Genomic DNA, 18980 nt, shown 5'->3' with positions numbered 1-18980 from the left:
GTGTGAGATTTTTTTTGTGTGAGCCAGCCTGGGCAAATAAGTTTTATGCAGTTCCCTGTTTGGGGGCGTTTGTGGTATTGGGGGGGGGGGGAGATGTGGATCCCGGGATACCTCCCATTGCCCAGAGCTTGGGGTGCCTGGGCTTTCGGACACTGACACCCGCATGCAAGCTCAGGGAATACGGTTCTGGATATCTGTGGTGCTTGGAGATCTGTGAGACTTTGGGGTAGATGCTACAATGCAAGGGTGTATTTTGGGCCGGAAAGAACTTCCAATAAAACCCACTAAAATGACTGGCTGGAACAAAATGGGGCACTTTGTGGGGGTTTGTTAAGAGAATAGGATTCCAGACACCAATAGGAACTGGACGGGAATGGGTTTTTGGGGGGGGGGTGCAATGCAATGAGGCCTAGATTGGTGTGTTTCCAGGTGAGCAACGTCGAGACAAGTGGAATTCTGGGTCATATGAGAAACTGTGCAATTTGGAGGTGCATGTGGGCCCTAGGTCTCAATATCGGGGTGAACGCTTCTTTTTTTGAGGTGTTGATCAGAATCCAAGGAAGGCGTGTCGCTGTTTTTCAGCTTCTGAGAGAGCGGCCTTGCCACCTCTCTCGCCAGCCCGCCACACGCCCCAGAATCTGCATGCATCTTCTTTTGTGAGGAAATCCCACGAAAACAACAACATAGAACACAGACTTCCCATTTTAAGGGTGCTTCCGTTGTGGGATGGGTTGTGTAGGGGTTGTGGGTTTGAAGGAGGCTCAGGGGTGGCGCTTGGCCCTGTGTCTGCTTGGCTTGTGTGTTTGTGTGTACAGTTGTGCTTGGAGGAAGAAAATTGCCTTAGACGTGCCATTAGCAGCAATTTTGGCGGGCACTGAGGGTATGCTATGTGTTTGTTTGGTTTGGAGGCTCGGACCCAGAGGACGGGGCATTTGTTGGGGGCTCTCCTCAGAAGCCACAGCGAATAATTAGAATAATTCAAGTTTGATCGAAGCAAGCCTTCAAGTCTAATGGGGAAATCATACAATCGTAGAGTTGAGGGGCCCTTGAGAGCAATATAGTCCAACCCCCTGCAATGCAGGGATTCGCAGCTGTCCCATTTGGGAATCGAACCTGCAACCTTGGCGTTCTCAGCGCCACACGCTATCCAGGCTATCTCAGCTTGAGCTCCCTGCCTCATGAGTCGGCCTAGAGCAGGGGTCTGCAACCCGCGGCTCCGGAGGCGCATGTGGCTCTTTTACACCTTTGCCGCGGCTCCAGGGCGGATACAAGCGAGGGGAGGAGGCGCATTGTGCGCCCCGACACTCCCCACTGTGGCGGGCACTGTACTGGCTGTGACGTCGCATGGGGGCGGTGTGTGCGTTAGTCACGCACCGTCCCGACGTCACCTTCCCGCCCGCTGTCAGATTGGACATTAAGGTAAGAAACAATATATGCAGTGTTATATTTGTTTTGAATGTCGCAATGGTTTTGCGGCTCCCAGTGTTTTTTTCCTTCGGAAACGGGTCCAAGTGGCTCTTTTTGTCTTAAAGGTTGCAGACCCCTGGCCTAGAGTATGATGTAACGGACTGTGGGAAACCCAGGCTCAAATTCCTACTGAGCCAGGAAGCTTGCCTTGAGCAACGTCACTCATGGCATAGCTTCCCTTGCAAGGTTGTCGGGAGGATAAAAATCGGCTTAGTGAACTCCTCAGAGAAGAACGGGAAGTCCTGTGTGATAAATGGGATTGTGAATGTTGGGTGTGTTGTTCCATGTAACCCGTGGCTTTGCTGTTGTGGAACATGGTGTGCCTGCGTGGGTTGGTGCCACCCATAAACATACACTGGTGTGGGTGACGAATCACAGGGTTGCGTTGCTTTATCTTGTGTTTGAAGGTTGCGTGCGCCTGTTGTCGAACCTTTACCCTTGAGGTGCTAGCTATCCACAAGCAGGGAGAGCTCTAACTTTTCAGACTCCGCCTCCCCCTACCCATATTCTGACCCATGTTCCCAGGAGAACTATCCCTTTTTGTTTCTTCCAATAGAGTGCATCTGTCTTTGTTGTTGTTGTTGTTTAGTCGTGTCTGACTCTTTGTGACCCCCTGGATCAGAGCACGCCAGGCCCTCCTGTCTTCCACTGCCTCCCGCAGTTTGGTCAAACTCATGCTGGTAGCTTCGAGAACACTGTCCAACCATCTCGTCCTCTGTCGTCCCCTTCTCCTTGTGCCCTCCATCTTTCCCAACATCAGGGTCTTTTCCAGGGAGTCTTCTCTTCTCAGGAGGTGGCCAAAGTCTTGGAGCCTCAGCTTCAGAATCTGTCCTTCCAGTGAGCACTCAGAGCTGATTTCCTTCAGAATGGAGAGGTTTGATCTTCTTGCAGTCCATGGGACTCTCAAGAGTCTCATCCAGCACCAGAATTCAAAAGCATCAATTCTTCAGCGATCAGCCTTCTTGATGGTCCAGCTCTCACTTCCATACATCACTACTGGGAAAACCATAGCTTTTACTATATGGACCATTGTTGGCAAGACGATGTCTCTACTTTTTAAGATGCTGTCTAGGTTTGTCATTGCTTTTCTCCCAAGAAGCAGGCGTCTTTTAATTTCATGGCATGTGTCTTTAACGGTCATCAAATCTTTTATCTTCTTCTTTTCTTCTGCATTGGAGCGGGTTGGACTAGATGACCCCAGGGTCCCTTCCAACTCTCCAATTCTATGATTCTGTAAGTGAAGTTGCAGGAGTCAGGTGTTTTGGAGGGAGAGTTGCCTCCTCCTTTGGTCGGTTACCCTGGGTATAAATGCCCAGGTTGCAGAGCTGATCTCCTCTGTTTATTGGGCCTGGGTAGGGTTGGTGCATTCCCCAAATATTGTCAGCTTGGCCATGCATTATTTGACCATGGGTCAGATATTTCAAGAAGGCCACTTGGTAGATGGCAACTTTTTTCCCTTCCCTGATTTTTCTTTTAGAATTCCTTAGAGTGTTATTTTGTTAGCAAGGGGCAAGAGTGAGGTCTTCCTTCCTCCCTAAAGCCGCAGCAAATCTCAGCAAAGCTTTCCCTGGTATATGTGAACTCACCTCCAAGTTCAGATCAAAGCCCCTTCTAGCGCAGCATCCTCTTCTCACAGTGGCCGGTCCCTAAATCTCAGCCTAACCTACCTCACGGGGTTGTTGTGAAGGTGGAAAGGACAACATAGGTCTCCCTGTGCAAAGAAATAAAATCAGATGTGCTTTTTAAGAAGCTAATGGCTATCTTGTGAAACAAGGATCTCTGGTCCACGTCCCCCCCCTTCGTTTTGTCAGTGGCTTGTCAGTTGTTGTTGTTTAGTTGTTTAGTCGTGTCCGACTCTTTGTGACCCCATGGACCAGAGCACCCCAGGCACTTCTGTCCTCCACTGCCTCCCGCAGTTTGGTCAAACTCATGCTGGTATCTTCGAGAACACTGTCCCACCATCTCGTCCTCTGTCGTCCCCTTCTCCTTGGGCCCTCCATCTTTCCCAACATCAGGGTCTTTTCCAGGGAGTCTTCTCTTCTCACGAGGTGGCCAAAGTCTTGGAGCCTCAGCTTCACAATCTGTCCTTCCAGTGAGCACTCAGGGCTGATTTCCCTAAGAATGGAGAGGTTTGATCTTCTTGCAGTCCATGGGACTCTCAAGAGTCTCCTCCAGCACCATAATTCAAAGGCATCCATTCTTCGGCGATCAGCCTTCTTTGTGGTCCAGCTCTCACTTCCATACATCACTACTGGGAAAACCAGAGCTTTTACTATACGGACTTGTCAGACTTGTTGACTATTGTCTTCTGCTCTTCTCATAACATAAATCCATAACAAAAATGTTATTTGACCGGTCAAATCCTCATCCCTTGACCTGGGAATAGAACTCAGAATAGCATCTTCTGTAAATGGGAGTCCTGAGACAATTTTCTTATTTGTTTTCTATATTCCATTGATATCTTGCTTTTCCTCCAAGAAGCTCAGCTTAGCATGTGTCGTTCCTTTCCCCAATCCTCACAACAACCCTGAGAGGTAGGCTAGGCTGACAAGCCTAAAGTCACCTAGGGAGCTCCATTGCGGTCGCGCGAAGATTTGAACTCGTGTCTCCTCAGTCCTCCTTGTCTAACATGAACAACATGACACAGGCAGATATCCCATAATAGCCCTGCCTGGAGGCCTACCTCAAAAGTGTTGCTTTACCCTGATGTTTCAGTGCTTTTTCTGGGGAAAAAGGTGTGTGTGTTTGTTGTGGGCCCAGTTGAAGTGGCCCCCCCGCCCTTGGGCAGCGGCTAAATTCAAGATGTGATTAATAAACTCAAGCGAACAAAGATCTGGATTCGAAATAGCTACGATTTTATGGGTTACAGATAGAGGTGGATTTTTGGCTCACCCTGACAAAAAAAGAAAGTACCGTATTTTCCCGTGTATAAGACCAGGTTTTTCCCCCCTTAAAAAATAATGTCAAAAATTAGGGGGCATCTTATACACGGGTACACCTCCCCATTTTCTTAAATCTGAGTCCCCAAAAATACATCTTATACATGGGGGTGTCTTATAGACGGAAAAATACGGTGTTATTTAATTTTAAAAAGGTAAGGGAGCTCAGTTCTCTTGCTCAAAAACACACAAACAAACAAACAAACCTCTGACCTTCCTTCCTTTCCCTGCAGGTCTACCACAGAAATCCGGAAGGAGAAATCGAGGGACGCGGCGCGATGCCGCCGCAGCAAGGAGACGGAGGTTTTCTACCAGCTGGCGCACACCCTGCCCTTCGCCCGGGGGGTCAGTGCCCACCTGGACAAGGCCTCCATCATGCGGCTGACCATCAGTTACCTGCGGATGCACAAGCTACTGAATTCGGGTGAGGGCCGCCACGTTCTCTCGGGGTTCCCCTCTTCCTTGCACCCCCCCACCCCCCAATGCCCCAATCTTGCTCTGCTGGCAGTCCTGAGCCCCCTGGCTCCTCGAGGGGGTTCTGGATCATGCTACGAGCTGTCTCAGTGCGCCGTGTTCTGCCTCAATGCTGGGACTCAACATCTGAGCCGCAGCCAAGCGAATGCTAGCTAGAACCCCAAACAGGTGGGGAAAAGTGGTAGGCGGGAGATCAAAAGCGTTGCCACCTGTCCCTTAGAGCCTCCTCCACATTTATGTTATCGCCCCCCATGGACCCCGTTACTAAGCGACTTCTAGAATCTCCTCCTCCTTTCCGCTCCCACTGGTAGACCCGTGTAGCGGCTGCCGCAGAGGGATGCTCAGTGGACAGGCATTGTCCGATGGGGAGGAGCGCTTGCCCGCGGATGCCCGACAAAAGGACGGCTGTTGGACCAAACCGGCAGCAGCCTTGAACCCGAGACTCCCCGCCTTCCTTTGAAGCTCAAAAAAAGCAAGTTTCTAGTCCTGTTTGTGGCAGCTTGGAAATGCGACGGGCTGTTCTGATCTCGGGACTTGTGTGTCACTGAGGAAGAAACCTGGGCTAGCTCTGGTGCTGGTTTTGAAATTGAGGAGTGGGGCAAGGATGCCTAGTGGTTTGGCCATCTGAAAGCAGTGAGGTCCAGCTCCGAGGGCCTTCTGGTGGTCCCCTTAGTGCAAGAAGTGATGTTACAGGGAACCAGGCTTGAGGGCCTTCTTGGTAGTGGCACCATCCCATCAGATGTCAAGGAAATAAATAATTATTTGACCTTCTGTAGACATCTGAATGCAGCCCTGTATCAGGAAGCTGTTAATGTGTGATGTTCTGTTGTGTTTTTGTATATTCTGTTGGAAGCTGCCCAGAGTGGCGAGGGCAACCTAGTCAGATGGGCAGGGTGCAAAAATAGATTATTATGATTATTAAAATTTGTGTACCACCCTTCATTCATAGATCTCAGGGTGATTCGCAAAATTAAAATACAAGATAAAAGAATACAAAGTACATAATAAAAACAAGGACAAAACGAAACAATAACCTCCCCCCGCTTCCCTCAAACACATTTAAAAGGGTATAGGATGTTAATCAGCCAAAGGCTTGGTTGAAGATGAATGTTTTCACTTGGCGCCTAAAGGTATCTAATGAAGGTGCCAGGCGAGCCTTCCTGGGGAGAGCACTCCACAAACAGGGAGCCACCACCGAAAAGGCCCCGTTCTCTTGTTGCTGCCCTCCGGACCTCTCGTGGGGGAAGGACACAAGTAAGGACCTTCAGTGATGATCTCAGGGTCTGGGGAGGTTCATATGGAAAGAGGACTTTGAGGTATTGCGCTCCTAAGTCGTTTAAGGCTTTATAGGCCAAAACCAGCACATTGAATTGGGCCCAGAAACTAATTGGCAGCCGGTGCAGTCAGGCCAGGATCGGTGTAATATGCTCAAATTGCCTTGACCCTATGAGCAACCTGCACCAGCTCAAGTTTCCGAACCGTCTTCAGAGGCAGCCCTACGTACATTGCAGTAATCTAACCTAGAGGTTACCAGAGCATAGAAGCCAGGCTTTCCCTGTCCAGAAGCATCCTAGTGGCTGGGCTGTGTGGAGCTGCGATTATCCATTTTTGTTATCTGTACTAAGTTCCACGGTTCCTTCCCCCCCCTCTTTTTTTATTGATTTTAATTCGTTTTGCTACATCAAACATTAAAACAAACGAAAGAAACATACATAACACATACACACAAAAAAGAAATACATAAAAAAAGAGAAATAATAATAAAGAAAAAACATCTCCTAACATAAGATACCAACAAATTAGGTTACATTTACTAAATAACACACAACACTAATTGACTTCCCTTCATCTCGGTTTCAGAATATATTATATGATTTTTTATCTGCAGTTTCTTTTCCTTAAAAAACTCTTTACATCACAAGTGCTACGTCACACCTACTGTGATTTTTAGATTTTTTTACCTCTGTTTCCATGTATGTCGTAAATTTATTCCATTCTTTGTTAAACTTTATGTCTTTTTGATTTCTTACTTTCTGTGTCATTTTTGCCAATTCTAAATAATCAAATAGTTTGGATTGCCACTCGTTTATAGTTGGGATTTTTGATGTCTTCCAATTCTGCGCTATTAGAGTTCTAGCAGCCACTGTCGCGTACTGAAAGAGTGTTTGATCTTAAGTTCCACGGTTCCTAAGCCTGCCTTTCAAAAGTTTTGTTGGGTTGCAAGCTGATCCACTGCCCTTTGCTGCTTGAAGGGCTTTTTGCCAGCTTCCTGATAGTAAAGTAGCTACAGGTATTTCCTGGAGGCAAACGAACGTACATCTGTCCAGGTGTTTATAACTTCAGGGCTGAATTATTACAATGAGTTCTGGGTGGACTGTTGACAAAGCTTCCCTTGGCTGCCAGTGTGCCCGCGGCCCAACAATTTTGGTACTTGTATACAAGGTGCTAGACAACACAGGGATTGTGTTACTTGAAAGATCTTCTTGTTCCCTAGATACCTGTTCAGGTTGTGTACTCATTGGCAGGTGGTGTGATAGTCACTGAAGATACCTGAGTCCTGCCCTGTGACATCCTAGCATTGCATCCCTTTTTTCATGGAGTCCTCTCCCTGTACAAATTAGACAGGCGCCAACCGTACTGGCCTTTCAGCATCCATTGAAAGCCTTTTAAATTGACAACTCCTCCCTGACATGTGATCTCCGCTGTGGCTTTCGTCAATTTCTGGGTGTTAAAATACGTACTGTGCCTACTGTGTCATGTTTCCTGAAGGATTTTGCTTTGAAAGTTTTGGATGTAAAGCAATATCGGCCCCACTCAAACCATACATTTAAAGCGCTTTGATTCCACTTTAAACAGTTATCGCTTCCCCCAAAGAATCCTGGGAGCTGTAGTTTAATAAGGACACTCAGAGTTGTTGGAAGACCTCACTGTTGCCGTCTTAGAGCTACAATTCTCTGAGAAGAGGGGTTGATTGTTATGCTGTTCTTGCTCCGGGAGTGCAGTGTGTGTATGTGTATTTCTATTAATGTAAAATCAAAAAACCATAATCAAATGTACAAAATAAAGAAGCAGTACATAGACTGTATTTTCCAAAAAAAAAAATCACTTATTAAATTGATGTACCTCCTTTCATCACAAGATATCAGGGTGGTTCAGAGAATGAATAAATAGGGAGCAGATAATGTTGAAAAATGAAAGCATCCAAACACATAAAGGAACTAAGTTTCACATTAGGATGAGGGAAGAAAGTTCTGCATATCGAAATTCGACACGTAAGAAATGTTCTGGGTTTTGTGAGTTATTTTCTCTGCAGTGGCTAATGCCCACATAATGTTGTACCACAGCCAGAGGTTTAAAGTTCGTAGCGTCTTTCATTTCTGGGCCCAAGGAGTTCTCACTGCAGCCCAGGATCATTGTAAGACGTTCCTTGGGTCAGAAAGCTGCAGTTTGATCACCCCACAAGTTCCAGAGAGCGAGTGGCAAGGAGGCTTGAAAGGGGCATTCTCAGCAGGAGCCTTGAACTTCCAGATTGGTTGTTTCCAACAAGATGCCTTGTGTATGTGCCATCTAGGCTGCCCCAGAGTTGAGGGTCCTGTCTCTGTGCCATGGCACGTGCCTGAGCGAGCTTTGTCCTGAAGCAACTCCTTTTCTGCTTCCTTTAAAACCAGGAGAATGGCGAGATGAGGTGGAGGCAGAGGAGCAGGTGGACGCGTATTACCTGAAGGCCCTGGATGGCTTCCTCATGGTCCTGACTGAGGAAGGGGACATGATCTACCTCTCCGAGAACGTCAACAAGCACCTGGGCCTCAGTCAGGTGAGGCGCTGCCATCTGGCCAGGACCAGAGGGCACCTGTGCAGGTTGATGAGGTGGGGGACCTACGAAAGTCAGGGGGATGCTGTTCTGCAGTTCCACAAAACTGGCAGGAAGTATTTTGCCTGGACAGGTTAACCAGGGCAGGGAGCCTTTCTCAGCTTGATTTCTCAGATTCCCTTCCAGGGACCACATGCCAAAAATGTATGGGGCCAGGTGGGAAATGGGGCAGGGCAGTGGGTGTGACTCCTACCTTTTTGCAGTTGGTTCTGTTCCCAGTCGCATCTTTCTGTCCTGGCCTTTTTTGGTGGTGGGAGATGAACCTGCTCCGATTCTCCCACAGCCAAGAACTTCCTTGAGGCTAATTTTATTTCGGGCGCTGGGGAGGGGAAGGGACATCTTGCGTGGCTCTGGGGGCAGCTGAACTTAAACCACACACAAACACATTCATTTGCCACAAGCGGGTTCCCCGCAACTCTCTGCAGAAAGAGAGACTGGTGGTTGGTTCACATCTGTCTTGGGAGACAGAGGAAGAGTGCGGTTTGGGGGGAGAAGCCAAACTATTGGAGAATCACAGCGCCTGCTGTGGCTGTAGAGACCGATGCAGGAGAGACATGTTTTGTTGCAGCTGGGGCAGAGGAAGGCGTCCGGTTGTGCTGCCACAGATGCACCAGGGCATCCACCATATTTTTCGCTCTATAAGACGCACCTAGTTTTTAGAGGAGGAAGACAAGAAAAGAAATATTCTGAATCAAATGTTGTTGAAGAGGAAGGAGGAGGAGGGAGGATCAGGCTAAGGCATCACAACAAGAGGCGCTGCGCAGCTCTCCTTCTGGCTGTGCTGGTTTCAGCAGAGCAGCGCAGCGCCTCTTCAGCAAAGCGGGAGGAGGAATGCTCCCGTGTCGCTGAAGAGGCTTTGCGCAGCTATCCCTGAAGCCAGCAGCAATCCCTCTTGCTGTGCAATCCCTTGCGCAGCAATCCCTCTTGCTGTGCTGGCTTCAGGGGTAGCTGCGCAAAGCCTCTTCAGTGAAGCAAGAGGAACAGAGCAGCGCGGCTCCCCACCCCCAAAGAGCAGCTCAGGAGTGCGGGGCACCTGCGCGCAGCCTGCCCGCTGCTCCCAAACCTTCCCGGGGCTGCAGGGGGAAGCAGAGGCTGCCGGTAGAGCACCGCAGCTCCACACCACCACCAAAGAGCTGCTCAGGAGCGTGCCACACAGACATTTCCCCTTGCTTTGTAAAAGGAAAAAAGTGTGTCTCATGTGTGGGATGTGAAACACAAGAGCAGTCAAGTACAACATTCCTAGAGTGAACATGTTTACACATGGGGAGGGGTGTTTGTCCAGCCAGCAGGTAAACTTCCTGTTTCCTTCTGGGCTGGGGCAGACTTCCTCTGCATGTGACTAGAGGTGGGTGTGGCCTCACCTGTGCAGGTAATGACAAAAGCACAGGGCAGGGCAGCCATCTCTCTCTCTTTCACCACATGCATCGAAGACACAGCATCTACTGAACCAAAGATGCCCTCCGGAGGACGCCCCGTGCTTCGTGCAGGTGTCCGCAAGCCTTGCGCGCCCGGTGGGAAGTTCCCGCGGGCTCGCAAGGCTTGCGGATAGCAGCCTGTTCTGGGGGCTGGGGTCGGGGGAAGCTCGGGCTTCCCCCGCCCCAGCCCCGCGGCTGGGGGGGGGGGGAATAATTTTTTTTTATTCACCCCCCCCCCCAAATGAGGTGCGTCCTATGGGCCAGTGCGCCCTATAGGGCAAAAAATACGGTACTTTCAAGATAAGGTCACCCCAAGATTTTTCTTCAGGCAGCTGCTTCCTAACCAAGACCCTGAGGGCAAAGGGCTGTGGGTGGGCCTGGTCAGGGAGAGAGCAGCCCAGAATGTTAACAGGGCAGCCCGATGAAGATCAGTGTTTGGGGCGAGAGCCTGTGACCTTTTGAAAGAGACCGTTCATTGTGGAAGTGGTTGCTATGCACTTTGAAATTACTTGTGCAACTTGGCAGTCCGGAAACAAAGGCTTTATATTGTCTTTATTTTGTGTGCACTGGAAAATTAAGGACAACGCTTTTCTTTCATGCTTGCTGAATCGCACTCAGTGTCGGCATTCCTCTGGGTATTTTCTAAGGCGGAAAAAAAATCCCCTTTGGCAGATTGATTGCTGAATGGATTGTTTTATTTTACTGGAGTAGTTACAGCGTGATGATGCCTTTGACGTTTCACTCAGCCCTGTGATTTTGGGAGTGGAGATCTTGCCCTCAGGACAGGGCTGCTAGGAAATAGCATTTTCCAGTTTTCACTTCCAAAATCTTGCTTTTCTTCTTAATCCTGAGAGAGAATTCTTAACATTTGCTCCAAAATATATTTTCAAAACATGCTGGGGTTCCCCCCCCCCTTTAACTTTCCTCTTTTTGGAAACGGAATGCCCTCAAGTTGCTGAAAACCAAGTTGAACCAATGCGGTTCTTTATTCCCAAGCAACCAGAATTCTTGACAGGGGCAAAATTCGCCTTCCCCTCTGACGGTGCTGGTTGCACCGAGGCCGGTGGTTTTCTCCTGCAAAGCGCCTGCTCTGAAACGGCTGCAGAAGTTTTTGCTCGAGACTCGAAAGCAACCTAAAAGCAAAACAGAGGCGTTCGGGAAAATGTGCCCTTCGCGATATGTGATGCGGCTTTATTGAATTGCTGGCGTACGTGGGAGAGTGAAAGGGAACACAGGAAGGGGGTGGGATTTCTGATTGGCTGGCTCCAGAAGAGCCCAGACCAACTGGCTGCTTTCTAGCAGATCTCGGCTCCTTTGCATGCGCTCCTACCATATGGTGTCCCGCTAGGCTTAGCGGAGGCAGTGTGCTGGCTCCAACCTCCCCCCGCCCCGTGCGTTGCTTTCTGATGTCCCCAATTCTCTTTCCTTCCGCTAGTTGGAGCTCATTGGTCACAGCGTCTTTGACTTCATTCATCCCTGTGATCAAGAAGAACTGCAAGATGTATTGAGCCCAAGGCAGGGTGAGTGCCTCTCCCCCATCCTCTCGCATGCATGCCCGCTGGGCCTTGAGAAATGTTCCTCCCCATGACCCACACACAAACAGAGCGTCTTTATCTCACAGACTCCTCGTGGTGTGCTAATACACTGTGCGTTTGAAGCAGGAACATTGCCGCTTTAAGCAATTGTGGCTTCCCCCAAAGGATTCTGGGAAGTGTGGTTTGTTAAGGGGAGCTGTTAGGGGGCTCCTTCCAGTGTTACAGTTCCCAGAGTGGCTTAACAGTCAACCCCTCTTCCCGGGGAACTATGGGAACTGTAGTTCCCAAAGGAGAATTAAGTCTCCTAATGACTCTCAGCACCCAAAACAAACTACAACTCCCAGGGTTCTTCGGGAGAAGCCATGTCTGTTTAAAGTGGTAGCACAGGACTTTAAAAATGTATGTTGCAGAGGTGGCCTTACTCTCTCACTGTCATGAAAACAACCAGGGAGGTGTCGGCAGACTCGCAGGAGTAACAGAAGTACAGTCATACCTCAGGTTAGATATACTTCAGGTTGAGCGTTTTCAGGTTACGCTCCGCAGCGACCCGGAAGTAATGGAACGCGTTACTTCCAGGTTTCGCCGCATGCACAGAAGCTCAAAATGGCGTCATGCGCGGAAGCGGCGAAACGTGACCCGCAGACGCGCAGTCACGTGTTACGCTCTACTCAGGATGCGAACAGGGCTCCGGAACGGATCCTGTTCGCATCCAGAGGTACCACTGTACAAAAACGCTTTTTAAAGAAATGGGTGGAGGGTGAACTTTAACAGAGTTGGGGAGGCCTGAAAAACTGCTTGGTGCGCACCCTCGCAGCGGGCATGGAATGTGTGGCTTTTGGTGGTGAGAAACAACAAAAAATAGGGTGGAATGCAATGGAATGGAATATCCTCACAAGGGCCCTGCGAGGGTCAGGTTGAGAGATTGCGACTTGCCCGAGGTCACCCACCAGCTTGGGGCAGTGTACGCTGCTCCCTCCCTCCCTATGCTATCCTAAAAACAGCCCTGTGAGGTAGGCTAGGCTGAGAGACAATGACCAGACGGAGGCCACCCATTGAGCTTCATGGCTGAGGGGTGGGATTTGAACCCGCTTCTCCCAGGTCCTAGTCTGGCGCACGACACTGCCCTCCCTACATTTTCGTATGCTTAAAATGTGTGTCTGGAACTAGATTTCCCCTTCTCCGCTTCCTGCCACAGAAGAAGCACGTTCTCCTCCCTCCCCAGACTCCCAACTCCTGCTCCCTAATTGCACCAGCCTTTGGACTAGTGCCCCCCAGATTTTGACAGGCCTTTCCATCTCTAATCTGCCCCCCCCCCAGGTTTCTCAAAGAAGAAGGAGGTGAAGACGGAACGCAGCTTCTCCCTGCGCATGAAGAGCACCCTCACGACCAGGGGGCGCACCGTCAACCTCAAGTCCGCCACCTGGAAAGTGAGCGAATGCGTCTTGAGAGGGTGTGCATGGAACCAGATGGGTTTTGTGTTGGGAGTACGTGGGAAAGAGGGCTCTTTTCCCAAAGTGGGGCAATACCGCCCCACTGAGGGGCGCTGGAACAATCCAGAGGGAGGGGTAGTAGCCTCGGTTGCAAGGCCAGGGGTGGGGGGCAGGGAAGAAGGGTTGAATAAAAATAATGGAGGTGGTAAAGAAGCGTACATGCATAAAAGAAAACAACTTTGTCCCTGCATCAATCTGTTTGTTTTCTTGAAGAAGGTAGCTTTCCAGGGGGGCACAGAGTAATTGGTTGTTGTTGTTTTCCTGAAAAGGGTTCAAATAAAGAGGGACACAGGTGGCGCTGTGGGTTAAACCACAGAGCCTAGGGCTTGCCGATCAGAAGGTCGGCGGTTCGAATCCCCGCAACGGGGTGAGCTCCCGTTGCTCGGTCCCTGCTCCTGCCAACCTAGCAGTTTGAAAGCACGTCAAAAGTGCAAGTAGATAAATAGGTACCGCTCCGGTGGGAAGGTAAACGGCGTTTCCGTGTGCTGCTCTGGTTCGCCAGAAGCGGCTTGGTCATGCTGGCCATATGACCCGGAAGCCGTACACCGGCTCCCTCGGCCAGTAAAGCGAGATGAGCGCCGCAACCCCAGAGTCGGCCACGACTGGACCTAATGGTCAGGGGTCCCTTTACCTTTACCTTTAGTTCAAATAAGTTTGGGAATCTGCTCTAGAGCAAAGTGCCACTCTGGAAAAAGGAGGGCCTCACTGTGGCAACGGCACCGAGGGCATCGTTATAGAAATGAAGGGGCTGAAAACCATGGCTTGGACCAGCACCAAGGCGGCACAAAATAATGATGGTGATGATAATACCTATATTTATATTTTTGGGTGGGATTGCACATATAACTGCTATCTTTCTCAAGTGTGTGTGTTTGCACAAACACACACACACAGTGGTACCTTGGTAGTCGAATGGCTTGGCTCCCGAAAGATGCAAACCCAGAAGTGAGTGCTTCAGTTTGTGAACATTTTTCGGAAGCCAAATGTCTTCCGCGGCTTCTGATTGAGGGCAGGAAGCTCCTGCAGCCAATCGGAAGCCGCACCTTGGTTTTCGAACCATTCCGGGAATCGAATGGACGTCCGGAACAGATAAAATTCGAGAACCAAGGTACCACTGTATATTCTTTTCCCCATCACTGTTAAGGTGGGATAGACGCATCGTACAGCCGTGTGATGAGTGGTTTTGTATTTGCAACTCGTTATCTGAAAATTAAAGTCTTCAAAACCCAAGCAGCATGAATGAAAATGTAAGGATGTTTCTGAGAGGCAGCGCCATCTTAGAACAGCTTCTGGAGGCGGGTCTGTGAATGAATTGGTGGGTTGGAACTGCCCCAGTCCTTCTTCTCTCGCAGGTGCTCCATTGCTCCGGCCATATGCGGTCCTATGCGCCCGCCAAGCCAGCAGGGGGGAAGGAGGCAGAAGGCGGCTTCGTGGAGCCCCCTTTGCGATGTTTGGTGCTGATCTGTGAGGCCATCCCGCACCCCGCTAACATCGAGACCCCGCTGGACAGCGGCACCTTCCTCAGCCGCCACACCATGGACATGAAGTTTACCTATTGCGACGACAGGTGAGCATGAGGCATGGAGGGTGGGGCTGATGGGAGTTGCCATGCGAAACAGCAGTCCAGAGAGAAAGGAAACTGCTAATACAGTGGTGCCCCGCAAGACGAATGCCTCGCAAGATGAAAAACCCGCAAGACGAAAGGGTTTTCTGTTTTTGAGTTGCTTCGCAAGACGAAGTTCCCTATGGGCTTGCTTCGCAAGACGAAAACGTCTTGCGAGTCTCGCCATTTCCCCCCCGCTTCCCCCCCCTTTCTCAAAGCCGCTAAGCTGTTAATAGCCTTTTAACAGCTTAGCCACTAAGCCGCTAATAGCGCTAAATCGCTAATAGCGCTAATCCGCTTAGCCGCTAATAGGGTTGCTTCGCAAGATGAAAAAACCGCTAGAAGAAAAGAATCGCGGAACGGATTCTTTTCGTCTTGTGAGGCACCACTGTACTTCACCCAATGGCAAACGGAACAAGAACAGTATATAACTTGAGGAGGATCGTATTTACAGGCCAAGTTGAGGGCCGGGGGACATGTTCAGCCACGCGTTCTGAGGTAAACTTCCTTCAGAAGGGCTTTTCCCTCCAACTCCTCCAACGGTCAAATCTGAATGGTCTTCCTCACTGACAGCGAATTTCCAGCTGACTCCAGACAGTCGGTCTGCAGTCAGCTGGACAAACACAGTGGTACCTCTGGTTGCGAACGGGATCCGTTCTGGAGGACCGTTCGCAACACGAAAGGAACGCAACCTGCAGCGGTGCGTCTACGCACGCGTGGGTTGCGATTTGCAGCTTCTGTGCATGCACGTGGTGCCATTTTGTGCGCATGCGCGAGCGGCGAAACCTGGAAGAAATCCTTTCTGGTACTTCCGGGTTGCCGCGGGACGCAACCTGAAAAAACGTAACACGAAGCAAGCGTAACATGAGGTATGACTGTAGCAGAATTAACTCAGGGTCTTCAACGTTGAACTGATGGGAGTTGTTGTCCATAGCATTTGGAAGAAAACCAGGCTGACAAAGACCAGGATCAGGCCATGAGCTGAGGCGGTCCGTTGGAGGCAGTTGGTGGGGAGCCTGGGGAGCCCATGTTCCGGCACTTTCCGGTGATGGGCAATGCAGCGCCCGCCTCCTGCTTGAGAATTAGGAGCTCTTTTGTGGCTCCGCTGGGTGTCTCTCCCACCCTACTTCGCCCTGGCAGTTTTTGAGGACCTCCCCCGCCCCAAAAGTTACAGGAGGAAGTGATGGACAGAGGGAGATATTGGCAGTGACAGGACTTCTCTGACATCAGGGGGGATTTTTCTGCCGTCTTGCCTCGAGGGCAGTGAAGAAAGAAGCATGAGGGACATCCAGAGCCCATAGTGGCTCCTGTAGTCATGATCTTACGCAAAAACCGCTTTGCAAAGTCTGTCTGAAAAGCGGTATATAAATACTGGAAATAAATAAAATAAAATAAAATAAGGGAGTTGGTTTGGGGTATCTGAGCCCTTTGGCCATTGATGTGGCGGTTCTGTAAAGGTACATGTGAACTGGAAGAGTTGCCTCCACCCTTGGGTAGAGATCTTCCACTCTGTCTCTCTCACGCGCCATCTCCCCGGGCAGGATTGCAGAGGTGGCTGGTTACACGCCTGAAGACCTGCTGGGCTGCTCCATTTACGAGTACATCCACGCCCTGGACTCTGATTCTGTCAGCAAGAGCATCAACACCCGTAAGTTACACCTTCCCTGAGTGTCTCACACACACACACGGAGCGGGATCCTGATCTGGGGGAAACCGTTCCCTGCAGCAAAAAGGGAAAAGAGAAGAACTTTGACTGCATTCGCGTGCCATACTTTAAAGAGTCATGGCTTCTCCCAGAGAATTCTGGGAGATGAGAGTTGTTAGGAGGCCTCTCTGATCCCAGAGCTACACTTCCCTGAGTGATTTAACAATCCACCCTTCTGCCCAGGGAATTATGGGAACTGTAGTTCCGGGAGAACAATGGGGTGTCCTAACAACAATGGGGTGTCCTAACATTTTTAAGCAACTGCAGCTCCCAGAATCCCTTGGGGGAAACCATGGCTGTTTAAAGTGGTATTGTTGCACTTTAAACGTATGCAGCGCCTGTTGCTTGGTCCCTGCTCCTGCCAACCTAGCAGTTCGAAAGCACATCAAAGTGCAGGTAGATAAATAGGTACCACCCCGGCAGGAAGGTAAACAGTGTTTCCGTGCGCTGCTCTGGTTCGCCAGAAGCGGCTTAGTCATGCTGGCCACATGACCCGGAAGCTGTACGCCGGCTCCCTCGGCCAGTAAAGCGAGATGAGCGCCGCAACCCCAGAGTCGGTCACGACTGGACCCAACGGTCAGGGGTCCCTTCACCTAAACACCCTCATCACCCTTAACGACTAAATACAGCTCCCAGAATTCTTTTGGGGAAGCCAGGACTGTGTCAAGTTGTAATGCCTTAAATGTGGATGCAGCCCTAGCCCAATGCATCAGGAGGGCACCAGCGCGGCGAAAAGGGCCTTGCAGGCATTTAAAGATGAGTGGGACGCTCTGCGTCAAGAGGGAGAAAATCTGCCTTGGTGGGGGATTTCCAGTTCCGTAAGTGAGTAGCTTGTAAACGAGCAGCTGCCGCCTGTTCCGCCTTCCTGTCTCGCCACCTCCACCTCCCAGCTTATCCGTTTGTCTGTCTGTTCTAGACTGTCTGTGTTTCACTTCCTTCTGGCAGTGCTGAGCAAGGGGCAGGCGGTAACCGGGCAGTACCGTTTCCTGGCCAGGAACGGCGGCTACCTGTGGACCCAGACTCAAGCCACGGTCATCTCCAGCAGCAAAAACTCCCAGCCCGAGAGCATCGTCTGCGTACACTTCATCTTAAGGTCAGAGTCCGGGAAGGGGTGGCGTGTCTCTTGTGTTTCCGTCCCCCCCCAGATAAATGAACAATCCTGGACTGGGAGGCTTGTAGGAACAGTGAATATTACCGTATTTTTCGCTCTATAAGACACACCAGACCACAAGGCGCACCTAGTTTTTGGAGGAGGAAAACAAGAAAAAAAATATTCTGAATCTCAGAAGCCAGAACAGCAAGAGGGATCACTGCGCAGTGAAAGCAGCAATCCCTCTTGCTGTTCTGGCTTCTGGGATAGCTGCGCAGCCTGCATTCGCTCCATAAGACGCACACACACTTCCCCTTACTTTTTAGGAGGGAAAAAGTGAGTCTTATAGAGCAAAAAATATGGTATATAGAAAAAAAACCCTGGGGTTTTTTTGTTTAGTTTGTTGGCGCGGTGGTGAAAAGAGCGACTTAAATTTTCTTGCAATCAAATGACTATGGTCTTGTCATTACGTTCTCTCAATTGACAACATTCCCACTGTGGAGTCCTTTACCACTTACATTTCCTTTCCCCCCGAGTGTTTTTTAATTAAATTTAAGTGTAGAGAAATGCAGAAGGAAAACAAAGGAACCAAAAATGTAAATTGTCACAGTCTCGGAGAACAGAACTATAATACAGCTCAGAAGGAACAGTGAACTGTCATCTAGCACTCGGGCTTTCCTCAGAGATTTACCATATAGAGCAGGCATAGGCAAACTCCGACCCTCCAGATGTTTGGGACTACAATTCCCATCATCCCTGACGGTTGGTCCTGTTAGCTAGGGGTGATGGGAATTGTAGTCCCAAACATCTGGAGGGACGGAGTTTTCCTATGCCTGATATAAAGCATATGAACAAAAGAAAGCACACAACCCCGTGCGACTTTCAGATTTTTACCATTTTTGGAACTGATCTTGTGGCAAAGCTTCCGAGAAACGTGAAACCTCAGGTTTGGGGGATTGTGCTGTTTTTAAGTTACTCAGTGGCAAGTGTTATGTTTCTTCAGAGGAAAGAAAGCCAGGGGCTTATCATTATCTACCAGCCACAAGGAATCCCCCTTGTTCCTATTTTGGTTTTGGGGAAGTAGCTGGAGATCTTGTCAACAACCCTAGACAGGGAAATTTTGTATTTTCAGTCTGAACAGTAGTGTTGGGCAACACGGAGTTCGTGAGTTGAGTTTTTAAGTACAGCCGTACCTCGGAAGTCGGACATAATCTGTCCCGGACGTCCGTCCGGCTTACAAAACGTTCGAAAACCAAATCGCGGCTTCTGATTGGAGGCTCGGGTTCCGAAAGAACGTTTGCAAAACTGGAGCAATCACTTTTGGGTTTGCGGCATTTGGGAGCCTGTTCACATTCTGTTGGGGCTTCTCTGGCCACTTTTGGAAACAGGGA

General features: G+C 49.8%; 1 protein-coding gene across 3 annotated transcripts in view; it reads left to right on the top strand.

Moving 5' to 3' along the window:
- Nucleotides 1-18980, top strand: part of HIF3A (hypoxia inducible factor 3 subunit alpha) — a 63048-nt gene that overhangs the window by 23750 nt on the left and 20318 nt on the right. For all 3 annotated transcript variants that reach the window (XM_077932285.1, XM_077932286.1, XM_028742136.2), the window contains exons 2-8: nt 4640-4830; nt 8549-8694; nt 11602-11686; nt 13019-13128; nt 14544-14758; nt 16336-16442; nt 17445-17592. In XM_077932285.1, coding sequence (XP_077788411.1) covers nt 4640-4830; nt 8549-8694; nt 11602-11686; nt 13019-13128; nt 14544-14758; nt 16336-16442; nt 17445-17592 — 1002 coding nt within the window. The remainder of the gene's footprint in view (nt 1-4639; nt 4831-8548; nt 8695-11601; nt 11687-13018; nt 13129-14543; nt 14759-16335; nt 16443-17444; nt 17593-18980) is intronic.

The sequence above is a fragment of the Podarcis muralis genome, chromosome 7 (genome assembly GCF_964188315.1).
Source record: "Podarcis muralis chromosome 7, rPodMur119.hap1.1, whole genome shotgun sequence".
Taxonomy (NCBI): Eukaryota; Metazoa; Chordata; class Lepidosauria; order Squamata; family Lacertidae; genus Podarcis; species Podarcis muralis.
The sequence above is the reverse complement of the archived record's forward strand: the minus strand, read 5'-3'. Positions and strand labels throughout refer to the sequence as shown.